The 12,513-nt window shown below is 36.7% G+C and overlaps 1 protein-coding gene and 1 long non-coding RNA gene across 4 annotated transcripts; one reads left to right on the forward strand and one right to left on the reverse strand.

Moving 5' to 3' along the window:
- Positions 1-2,975: 2,975 nt before the first annotated feature.
- LOC108208779 (uncharacterized) lies at positions 2,976-11,971 on the forward strand. Of its 3 annotated transcripts, none has more exons than XR_010288708.1 (4): positions 2,976-3,474; positions 7,347-7,411; positions 7,497-7,812; positions 11,368-11,971. It is a non-coding gene; the product is annotated as an uncharacterized LOC108208779 (long non-coding RNA). The 3 variants fall into 3 exon arrangements; XR_010288710.1 differs by having other exon boundaries at positions 2,976-3,461; XR_010288709.1 differs by lacking the exon at positions 2,976-3,474 and adding an exon at positions 3,591-4,929.
- Positions 6,057-7,421, reverse strand: LOC108207220 (long chain acyl-CoA synthetase 9, chloroplastic-like). The gene is made up of 3 exons (XM_064086266.1): positions 6,518-7,421; positions 6,270-6,387; positions 6,057-6,200 (listed from the first exon to the last, which is right to left on the reverse strand). Exons 1-3 carry the CDS (start codon positions 6,577-6,579, stop codon positions 6,057-6,059), a joined length of 324 nt encoding a protein of 107 aa, XP_063942336.1. The 5' UTR covers positions 6,580-7,421.
- Positions 11,972-12,513: the final 542 nt, after the last annotated feature.

A 12,513-nucleotide genomic window follows, 5' to 3' on the forward strand; every position in this document is an offset into this window, starting at 1 on the left:
ATTACACGGTACACAATTCTTCTCTAAAATTGATTTAAAGTCTGGCTATCATCAAATTAGAATGCACCCACTTGATATACACAAAACAGCTTTTACTACCCACTTTGGGCACTTTGAATACTTGGTTATGCCTTTTGGGCTAACAAATGCACCCTCAACCTTTCAAGCTTTAATGAACCACATTTTTCAGCCTTTATTAAGAAAAGGAGTCTTGGTTTTTTTTGATGATATTTTGATATATAGCCCAGACAAGTCAACACACGTACAACACCTTAAAAGGGTTCTACAGATTCTGGATGACAACTCACTCAAGGCCAACTTTAAGAAATGTTTATTTGGGGTGGGAGAAGTACATTATTTGGGCCATGTTATATCAAAAAGAGGAGTAGAAACTGAAAGTGAAAAGATTAGGGCTGTGCTGACTTGGCCGGTACCTACTACTCTTAAACAATTGAGGGGGTTCTTAGGCCTTACAGGGTATTATAGGCGTTTCATACAGGGCTATGGTCAAATCTGTAGACCTTTGACTCAGTTGCTGAAGACAGAAGTTTTTAAGTGGAACAAAGAAGCACAAGGTGCTTTTGAATTACTGAAGGAAAAGATGACTAACCCACCAGTCTTGGCTTTACCGAATTTTCATCAACCATTCTGTGTGGAGACAGATGCATCCGGAACTAGCATGGGAGCGGTACTTATGCAAAATTCTCATCCAATTGCCTATATTAGTAAATCTTTTTCCGACAGGAATGCTCTTCGATCAGCCTATGAAAGAGAACTGTTGGCTATTGTTTTTGCTATTAAAAAGTGGCAGCACTATTTGAGTGTGCAGTCATTTGTGATTAGGACTGATCAAAAAAGTCTAAAATACCTTTTAGATCACAAGTTGTCAACACCTTTTCAGCAAAAGTGGCTTTCAAAGTTAGCTGGGTTTGATTTTTCTATTGAGTACAAAGCTGGAAAAGAAAATCGAGCAGCTGATGCCCTTTCCAGGATTCCGGGGTCACAACTGTGGGCTATGACTCTATCATCTATTCATTCTACTTTATTGGAGGACTTACAAAAGCACTGGCAGGAAGATAGCAATTTGAGCGGCATTATTGATGAGCTACAGCAGAATGAGCAATCACATCCACAATACCGGTGGGAGCAAAATAAATTAACTAGGAAAGGGAAGTTAGTGGTGGGCAATAATAGTGTTATCAAAAACACCATTCTCCAGTGGATGCATAGCTCATCACAGGGAGGGCATTCAGGCATTACCGCGACCCTGAAGAGAATTAAAGAAGTATTTTACTGGCCTAAAATAAAAGAAGCAGTCACCGAGTTTGTGAGACAGTGCCTCACATGCCAAAAATGTAAGTATGATCATGCTGCGTATCCTGGCTTACTCCAACCGATTCCGCTCCCGAACTCAGTATGGGAAGAAGTGACAATGGATTTTATTTAAGGTCTCCCATCATCACAGGGGAAAGAGGTGATCTTGGTGGTTATTGATCGTCTAAGTAAGTACGCGCATTTTATGGCACTTTCGCATCCCTTTTCAGCTATGTCAGTTGCTCAAAGCTATTTAGATCATGTGTACAAGTTACATGGCTTCCCAAAGGCAATCATTTCAGATAGAGATAAGGTGTTCCTTAGTCACTTTTGGTCAGAATTTATGAAGCTGCAGGGAGTGACTTTGAAGATGTCAACAGCTTATCACCCCCAAACAGACGGCCAATCCGAGGTATTAAATCGTTGTGTTGAAACTTATCTTAGATGCATGTGTCACGAGCATCCTAAAGAGTGGTCTAAATGGCTGTCATTAGCTGAGTATTGGTACAATACAAGTTATCATACAGCTTCCAGAAAAACACCATTTGAAATTTTGTATGGCCAACCACCTCCTGTTTACAGACCTTACTTATTGGGTACTAGTAACTTGGATGCTATTGATCGAAGCTTAGCCCGCAGGGATCAGACCATTGCCATCCTCAAGCACAACCTGCACCGTGCTCAGAACCGTATGAAGCAAATTGCAGACAAACAACGATCTGAGAGAGAATTTGCAGTCGATGAGTGGGTGTATTTGAAGCTTCAAACTTACAGACAATCTTCAGTAGCTCGACGACCAGTTCCTAAACTAGCTGCAAAGTACTTTGGACCTTACAAGATTCTTAAACGTGTTGGGGCAGTGGCTTATACATTACAGCTTCCCGCTTCTTCACGTATCCATCCCACATTTCACGTAACCCTCCTCAAACGACATCGAGGCCCAGCTCCTACTGAGATAGATACATAAATCCCTCCAACTTATGATTCAGCTAGCATAATCGAGCCAAAAATTCCGGAGAAGATTATTGAAGTTAGGACTATTAAGCGTCGGAATGCAGCAACTGTACAATGGTTGGTTCAATGGCAACATCTACTTGTGGAAGAGGCGACATGGGAAGATGCTAGAGTGATAATGCACCAGTTCCCGAAATTCGATCCTTGGGGTCAAGGATCCTCTCAAGCGGGGAGTATTGATATAATCACAACTGTTGAGCTGGCACAAGGGGACCAGAATAACTGCATGGGTACAACTGAGATGGGCCAAGGTGGCAGGAGCCGTTAGAGCATCTCCAATGGGGGTGCCAAGAAGAGTGCTTAAGTGCCATGTGGCATGACATGGCATGGCACTCTTGTTGGCTCTCCATTGGAGTACAAGGAGTGCCAAGTAAAGTTGCCAACTTTTGACACCCTCTTAAAATAGATAAAAGTTGATATATCACCCTAAAGTCATATACTTCCCTATCTTATTATACTTATGTTTAATTTAATTTTTTTATATAAATGTGTGGCAACTTTGGGTGCCAACCATTGGAGCAAATATATAGGTAGAAGTTGCCAAAAGTACAAATGAAGAGAGAGAAAATAAAATAGTAGTACTTTTGATGATTTGGCATTTTAAGCAACTCTACTTAGCAACCCCCGTTGGAGATGCTCTTAGAAGATTTGTGGTCCTGTGCGTCCTATACTACCTGCATTTCATTTACATTTACATTTAGCTATCATTTGCATTTTGTAACAGCTATTTAGACAGTGTCTTGGGGAGTAGGAAAGGCATCTAAATTGTTATCTCATTTCTAATTCTCTGAAAACTCTCTGTAATGAACTTGGCACCTATGAGTTGATTTCCATCAGAATAGTCTCTCTCATATATAGACTTATTCTCTGGAGTTGACATCCTAGCTTTCATCTTGAATAAAGATTGAGTTAGTCTGCTACTTATTATTATTTGTTGAAGAGTGTATCAGTAAGTTCCTTGGCGACTGGAATCCTTGCTCATGTAAATGATATAAGATGATTATGTCACAACGATCCTCTTCGCTCTTTGCGACTTCTCAGTAAATTAGGGATTTCCCTACAAATTAGGGGGTTTTCGATTTTAATTTTCTCAATCCGTCAGTCGCCGCCCACCTCCCATGCGGACTACAAAGGTGCGATTAATAGGTACCACCGATCATTATAGAGTTCTGAACTCTTTCATAAATTGTCTGAATTGCAGCTAGCCATAGGTGTTTTCCTTATATTATCAGTTTCAGTGTGTTAATATAATAATTGTATGTCGCAAGCAGTCTTTAGGACAAACAATCATTCGTTATTTTTTATTAAGTTTTTGTGTATAGTCTGAAACACACAAAGATAATGTGGAACAGCGATAAGTCATTTATATTTTCATAATTTTTTTTGTTTCAAGGATTTGGATCATTTGGATTTTGTTCGTAAAATGTGGGGTTGCCTAGTATTTGATTTAACTACTCTGCATTAGCTTCCAAATGTGGTTTATGCGCTGTTAATATAAAGTATATGGTCAAAAAGTTGGCTTTTTCCAAGTATGCATCTAACTAAATGATATACATAAATTCTATTTACAATTTGTTCATCTTTTTATATTGTGTATATGGAACACGGGCACAGATTGGTATTTGGTTGATTATGTAAAAAGCAACAGCCAACAAATTTATTTCCCATGATCCGGTAGAGGAAGGATTGCATGTATTGTTATATATTTGAGCATTTTCCCATTATCTGGCATATTAATTGAGCATGGTTCTAATAATATAATCTATTAACTTTTCCATTGATTTCTTTGAGTGTATTATTTATGTGTAATGTTCAATGTAATTATAGAATTTTATAAAGAAATTCATTGTTCACTTCTATGCAATGCTCTTATTCTGAGGCTTTTGCACTTAGGTATGTTTTGGATCCTCACAACCGTGGTGTGAAATTTTTATGATAGGCAGTTAGTTCATTTTTCTACTTGTTTGTTGACAGAGTTAAAATAATTGACTAGGGATCTGTAAAGAAGGTGAAATGGCCAATCAAGTTGGGTGGGGGATAATGACCACCAATCGAGATTCTTGTGGGTCCAGTTTTCCGCATTATATAGTTTGTTTTCATCTACATTCTGTAATCCTAAGCTTCATTATTAATTAAATTTTTTAACTTTGTTCAGGATAGTAGCATTGTGTCAGAAAGAGAAGGACAAAAAAATTGACATGAGGACATAATAAAGAAGACTAGGGCTGAGCAAAACCGAACCGAAACCGAATAACCGAACCGAACCGTGCAATTCTGGTTAGGTTCGGTTTTTATTTTTCTGAAAATTTCGGTTAGTTCGGTTTTCGGTTATTGACCGAATTGTTATTCGGTTCGGTTCGGTTATTAGAATTATAAATACGGTTATAACCGAAATAACCGAATTATATATTTATTATTTTTTAAATAATATAATATATATGTAATATAGAATAGAAAATACAAAATAGAAACAGATTAGACTTGCGGCTTGCCCACACCCAGTTTCTCGTATACCTAATCTTATTACACGCCGCCGCCGTGACTCCGCCTCTCCCTCATCCCTGCATCCGCCAACTTCAAGAATCAAAGATTCTTTCAGAGGTATCCAAGCTAATCCGTATCAAGTTGATTATGTATCAATTAAGTTGCATTGAAATTTGGCAGAACAGATCACAACTTCACAAGCACCTCCATTTAAATTCTGTTTTTTATTAAGAACCAGTACCCACGCACTGTCCTGTGATGTTGAAATTGAACTGAATGTTTGTCATTTGTGTACCTAAATTCTTGATGATTTGCTAATTGCTAAAAATTCGGTTTTTTCATAACCGAAACCGAATTATTTCGGTTCGGTTTCGGTTCGGTTTCGGTTCGGTTTAATAGATAATTCGGTTCGGTTCGGTTTAGTAAAAAATTTGAATTTCGGTTTTCGGTTATTTCGGTTCGGTTCGGTTTTGAACCGAACCGACCGAATGCTCAGCCCTAAAGAAGACTACGAGGATCTGGTATAAATTTAATCTTAACTTTTGTTTTTTTGGCTTATCTTTTGTAAATCATACTTTAGATACATAAATTGATTTCTCTTCCTTATTTTCCAGTCATTTTGGGGTTTTGTGGATTTATTTTACCAATCACGGTAACATAAATATGATTATTACAAAAATCACCTTCTGTAAAGAAGAAGCTCATTGCATCAGTGCTTGTAAAATGATAGTGATATTGACAGAAATTGTTTGTCATGTTGTATATACCTTTCTGAGAGATCCAAGAACTTCCTTAACTGCATCTTCCTTGAAGCATAAATCTGAGAAACTCACATATTTGATGCCCTGACTTAACGCCCAATCCTCCAATGCTGGCCGGCAGACCACCACTAAAGCCACACAATGGTTGCGATAAGGATCAGCGTGCAACACAATGATCTCAACATAAGGGCTGATAACAAGAGCAGCCTCAACCTGCAAATGCAGAACAAGTCGACATTGAAATCTGAATACGATACAATCTGAAGTAGAGAACTCGGCTTACTCATCTACCTTTCCTAATGAGACATATTCACCATGCTGAAGTTTTACAATATCTTTTTTGCGATCAATTATCTCAAGGCAGCCATCAGCATGAAATCGCCCTATGTCGCCCGTGTAGAACCACCTCTGGCAACAGTCTATTAATATGGTGCATCACTCATAAGAAATTCAAGGATTCAAGTGATTGCACAGTACAGTATGTCATGTAAGTACCTTGTATACTTCCTTTGTTTTCTCATCGTTTTTAAAATAACCAACACTAACATGAGGTCCCCCAACCACTATTTCTCCCCGAGGAATTGGAGAATCATTCGCCAAATAGCCGCCTTCAGGCCAATCTATCAACTAAAATACAGAAAGATTTGTTTAGAGCGAGCTGATATATTGTGCTGAATTGTTATTAGACATGATTACCTTGATGATGGCGCAAGAAAGTGGAGGTCCAACACGGCCAATGGATGTATCATCATGCTCGGAGAAAGTTGCAGCAGCACAAGTCTCGGTGAGCCCATACCCTTGAACTACCGGGACACTGTAATATGATAGACGCAACAAATTCAGTAATAACAGAAATTTTTTTTGTATTATGGATGTAGCTTGTTACATTGTGGACGTTTAAGGCAACAAATTTAGTACTAACAGAATTTTTTCGTAGATCTTACCCGAGGCAGATGTTGGTAAATCTTTGAGTATTTCCAGAAAGAGGAGCACCTCCAGACAGCATAAAACGAACACGGCCTCCTAAAACTCAGGTCGTCTGGTAAATTACTTATTGAGATATGGTAAATTTACAGAGTCTAAAGAGTCAGTTCACACCTTTTTCCACACACCATCCCTGATACGATCAAGAATTGCTGGAACGGCTGGCATCAGAGTTGGCCTTAACGCGGAGACATCCCCCTTTGTCCCGCTCTTAATCTTGTTTGATGTATCTGTTAGAGTCAATGGAGATCCATATCCTATTGAGCATCACGAATGCTGCAAATTTGCAAATATATAAATTTGTACTTTATAGGGGGTAGCGCTACCAAGTTCCTGGTCGTTTCGTTGTTCTTCGTTGTTCAGCCTGTCATGATTATTTAGTTGGCTGTTTGGCGGATGCATGTGGAAGGAGATGTTGATTAATAAAAGATGCCCATAATGCATGTGTGATATCTTGCATGTGTTTTTACCAAAAGAGGGGGTTTATAAGTTTTGGTTGAATGTCTAATATCTGTGTGCGCTTTTTATTGGTTTGTTAGTAAGGAGCTGATATAAAAATATCAATTGGTATAGAATTTGTTAAGGATGTGATTTAAATATCGATATATTTTTTTTTGTTCTTGTATAAACTTGTCTTCAGATTTGTTCGTCCGCTCAGTGAGCTTGTTCGTTTTCAGATGTGCATTGGAAATTTATTCGCTTTTTTGGAGTTATTGTGTTGATTTTGGTAGACATTTTAGGGCTTTGTGGATGAAGTTGTATGTTCATTGCCGGTTTCATATGTATCAGGTGGTTATGGTCCACTCCTACTTCCCCAAAGTGTGATGCCTGTTCCAAACTGGAGTCCTTAATTGGTAAATTAATTTGCTTTTCCCTTTTTGAAGATCTAACCCATCTATGGCTATTATTCTTATGGTGAACACAAATGACATGATATAGGGACCTGTAAGCCCTACAATGTCTCCTGGTGTGCAACCTTCAGTCAAAGTTGCTTCTTTGTATGGCATGACACCACTATCTTCTTCCACTCCTGCATTTGGAGGACCTTGTGCTCCTCTACCTTCATATGCTGGTCCTTCAACTAATAGCCAGATGGAACAACTGTTTTTGCAGAGACCAGGCCAACCGGAGTGTCAATATTACATGAAGAACGAGGGCTGCATCCGAGCTCTCTTGCAAGTATCACCAGCCAGCAGACTGGATGGCATCAAAGAAAAATTGTGTTTTTAGCCACTTAGGGCTACCATTATGCCAGGTATGATCATTGTGCTCATCTGAAATGATTTATTACATACATTGTAAGTTTCCGTCAAAACTTGGTAACTTTTAGCCAAAAATTTATTTGTTCACTGAAAAAGAAATGCATAAACTGTTAGAATTCAAACTCTCCCAAATGAAGTAATATGAAAGAAAGAAAATGAAAACAGTTGCCAGCAGCAATTCCTGGATAAATGGTGGGCTGAATAAATGTTCTATAATCTGCATGCATGCAAGGAGAAAGTCAAACCCGTGTGTGATAAAGAAACAGAGGTGCAAATGTACAACAATATACGGGGAAAGCAGCCAACAAAGTGTTGGTGTGGCGGTAGAGCTCTTGTACCCCCTTGCGGGAGGTCGGGAGTTCGACTCCCCACGTGTGCGTGTGTATTCAATTAGCAAAAAAAAAAAAAAAAAAAAAAAAAAAAAAAAATATATACGGGGAAAGCAATAACCTAGAAAGGTGAAAGCTGGAGGTTACATTATTTGATAATAGCTGAGCTGTGTATGAATGACTTTGTCATATAAAACAAAAGAAAGAACAAACATATAAGTAGCAGCTAAGTCACAGCTAAGTAGTCAAGCAAAAGAATTAATTGCAGCAGCTAAGAAATAACTTGCACCAGATAAACATCCCTGAAATATGGTAGGCTGGTATTTAAGTAGCCTATGTAATGGTTTAGATCAGCAAGGTAAAAGAAGTAAGCGCTGATGTAGGTACTTATATTGTGAAGGCTATAAATAGCTAGTTGCTGTTATTGAAAATACACACCGAGTGAAATAGAAAGCAAAAGAAAAAAAGAGCCGAAGCTCTCTGTGAGAAAAGAGAAAGGTTGTAACCCGTCAGTGTAAAAGGCTGTAGCCTAGAGTTTGTAATACTGAGATATTAATATATAAAGTGTGTGCTTGTTATACTGAAAATTTAGTTTTATTTTCGTAGAAACCCATACACGTTTCCAACATAAACTTCTGATTTGGGTTGCACAAGTGGTGAAAGCTCTGCTTGGGGATCATGATTCTTGCCATTTTGCTTAGCTATTTTTAAGTTCTATACCCTATCCTGAATATGTCTTGTTTGGGATTACTTTTATCATGAAAACCAAAAGAATCTCATTAGCTTTAAGCTAGCTATTAATATACCCGTAATATAAATCTTGGATATTTTAATTGTAACACATGAGGACATGGAATTTTGCAATATAACTTCTGAAACTAGACACATTACTTATGACAAGTCAAGATATCACCTACTTACAGCTGCAGGTTTGCCAATGGTAGAAGTAGTTGTAGTTCCCATTAGTTTCTGTATTATAGGCACGTGAATTCATATTTTCTTATATAACATATGTGGACTGTGGTCATAAGACTTTTTTCTACAAACCACAACACCAATTCAGTCCCTCCTTATTCAATTTCTCAATTTTTTTTGTGCTCCAGAGTTCGGATCCTTACTTTGCCCTTTTTTAATTCTTTTCTCCTTTTATGTTATAGTTTGTTTCACATTTGATGCATGCATTATATATTTCTTTTCACATTTCTTTGTGTTAGATCTCTTTTGCGGTTTTATACTTTAATTCTATGATGATTTACTTGGTGCAGATTGGTCTTTATATTGCTAAGTTGTTATATTATAACTTTATGTTTGTCCGAAGGATATACTTTGCAGAAGATTTGTATAGATTATATAAAAAACATTGTTTGCTCAATCGAATGCGTAAATCTGTTACTGCATCATATATGATGGCAATTCTTATAATTGATGATATTACCCTGCAGATCAAATTAGCTTTGAACTTTATAAGTTATTTATTTATTTTATATATTAGTTTTACTAGTAATTAGTCTCTTACCCGGTGAGCACGATTTCTTACTGTCTGAGCAGGCAATACCCAAATTTAGTCCTATTCTAAAAGGCGAAATATAGTCTTATAAGTGTTTTATATGAGGGTTTATTTTGTGGAAGGAAAGGTTCGTGAGAAAGGTGAACGTTGGTTCTAGACTTAATTTAGTGTTGAAGATATGTGGAACATCTCCATCGTGCTAATATTGTTAAATCATTTAAAAATTGATATATACTTTGTTTACATTGTCAAATTAATTTATATTCCTCTCTCTGCTTTTGTGCCTTATTGCAATGAAGCTGAATTGCAAGCACAATCAATACTTCGTATTGCGAATATTCATCATATGGTTTTTGTAAATGTATAATAATGTCTTGAGATTAGCATGTAATATGCCCTTTTAGAGAGTCTGCTGGTCTTTTAGAACTTACAAGGACGCTCTCTGGTTCATCTATATTTTAACCTTTTCAGATCCAGACATATTTATATGTATATGGTCATGATAGAAGTTGGATCATACTTATGTTATCCTCTAACTAAATAATATTAATCATATATATATATATATATATATATATATATATATATATATATATCTGGACATGTTTGTTGAAGTATGCACCCGATTTTAATTATTTGCGCCATAATACAACTCAGGTAAACTTGTTTTTTTTTTGTAGGCATGATTAAGTTGAAAGAATGTGAAATATATTTTAGTTTGTGCACAACCTCATTCCTCTGTCTATTCATGATGATCAACAATTGCATAGTCCTCAAATGGCTAATATTTGTTTTGGAGTTTATTAGGGGCGAGTGGGCGTGCCTTTCCGTTTGTTATTTCTCTTTCCCAGTTTTGACACATTTGAGGTCTTTGTGATACTCCCTCCTATCATATCGAAGAATGAGAGTATCTCTTGGGATCTCAGTTGTTCTGCAATCTTATTAATAAAGACTAGTCACTTTTGCTTATCATATATTATTTTTTTGTTATTCTTTCCCCACATCTTGGTCATATTCTTTGGGGTCCTTTCTTGTGGATTCCTCCTTTAAGCAAATCCCTTTTAGTAGAGCCGGCTCGTATCCTCATTACTCTTAGGCACATTTATTTTAAAGGCCAACTTGCAACCTAAACTCTATGCTTTCATTGTCCCTAGCTCTTTATTAATATGGAACATACAATTCCTTTCAAATGATGGGTTTTCAGTGACATCAATTGAGTTGTCATCTTAAATTCTTTAATTTTAATATGCTTATATTGAATGCCTCGGGATTGAACTAAATCCAACTACTCTTTGTTATACACAACTGTCATTTGTACCAAATTCCAGAATTTTGAATGGACTCCAAGTTCCCAAACAAGTAACGTATCAGTAGTTTATAAACGAATATTACTAGCACTTGGAGGATCTGCTTCATAGTCTGTCGAATTGTTTGCCGAATTTTTGGGAACGCCAAACACACGCTAACACACATATGTATAGGCAACAATGCATGTATGTATGTATGTATGTATGTATGAATGTATAATCACATGTTGATTGTAACGAATGGATATTACCAGTCCATATTCTGTAATAGTTTTTTCATGCTTATTGATATTTTCTGGATGACTGTTATATGTATTGGTATGAAGTGCTAATTAGATTCAAAAGGCTATGAGATAGTGCATGCAGCATTGAGTACATGTACATATAATTTTCTTTGTTGAACAGGGTGTGCAGACCTGCAGTTTCTACGTGCAGAACGGATAGTGCAAATTGGGTCATACTTGCAAGTTTGAACATCCAGTATTCCAGTGGCTGCTTCAAATACCATACACCAGTTTAACCTTCAATGACATAGCTGAATGCTCATGTGTTTTAGGTGTACTTGGGTGCAAAGTGGATCCTTGTTAAACTTAGGTTACATTATGGGAGACACAGCAAGATGATACAGCTTTCACATCTTGAATGTCCAGCTCTACAGTCAAATTTTCTGGTCTTAAACATGTAGTGGCAGCAGAAGAAAAACTCGACATCAAGCTAAAACCCTAAAGAATGCTGCTAAATATATCACAGATTTAAGGTCTTGTTGAAAATTTTGTCCTTGTTTATCTAGCTTAAGATCTGGAAAGCTAATGTAGTTTGTTGCGTAAACTTTCTTTCCCAGCTCGGTTACATGGCCCTGGTGTATATTGGGGAGAATCTTTCTGGGACATCTCTCCAATACCTAGCTGATTTAACATAATCGGATTTGCCTATGATATGTGACTTCTATTTGATAAAATATAAATGTATAAGCCATCGAGACTACTTGCGTAGGTCGAGGTCTTGTGTAGTTTTGGTTTAAGTTGTTTTTTCAAAAGCTTAGAGCAAGTCCAACAGTGTCCTAGTTGGAGGCCTAAATATAATATAAAAAATTATGTCTTAATAGTTTAGGACATATTCTACTAACTTCAACTCCAACAATGTACCTTATTTTCACTATATGTTTAATATTTTATTATTAAAAGTTCACTTTCATCATTAAAACATAACATAAAATAGAGAGAGAAAGAAAATGTTGATAAGAATTTATTATAAAATATGAGATAGGGCAAGGAGAGAGAGCCTCAAAAATAGGGTTTGAATGGGTTGTCCTAGTGATATAAGGCATCACTAGAATATTGTTGGATCAAGTTTTTTCATCAACTGCCATATATTATGACTTAGGACACTAAACAGGGCAGCTGTTGTGCTCTTAGAATTCAAACTAGTGAATAAAGCCGCGCTTCGCGGCGGCGTTATGAATTTATTATAAATTTAGATAAAAAATTGTTCTACCTATTTTCTTGTCAAACATAATACTAACAGAAAATTTATTATTATTTTGATAAAAAT

This window comes from Daucus carota, chromosome 2 (assembly GCF_001625215.2).
Source record: "Daucus carota subsp. sativus chromosome 2, DH1 v3.0, whole genome shotgun sequence".
NCBI lineage: Eukaryota > Viridiplantae > Streptophyta > Magnoliopsida > Apiales > Apiaceae > Daucus > Daucus carota.

Coding starts and splice junctions, on each gene's coding strand:
- LOC108207220 (XM_064086266.1), bottom strand. CDS start 6,579: ATGCTGTCTGGAGGTGCTCCTCTTTCTGGAAATACTCAAAGATTTACC. Junction 6,388..6,517: donor TTTACCAACATCTGCCTCGG/GTAAGATCTACG, acceptor ATCATATTACAG/TGTCCCGGTAGTTCAAGGGT. Junction 6,201..6,269: donor TTTCTTGCGCCATCATCAAG/GTAATCATGTCT, acceptor TCTGTATTTTAG/TTGATAGATTGGCCTGAAGG.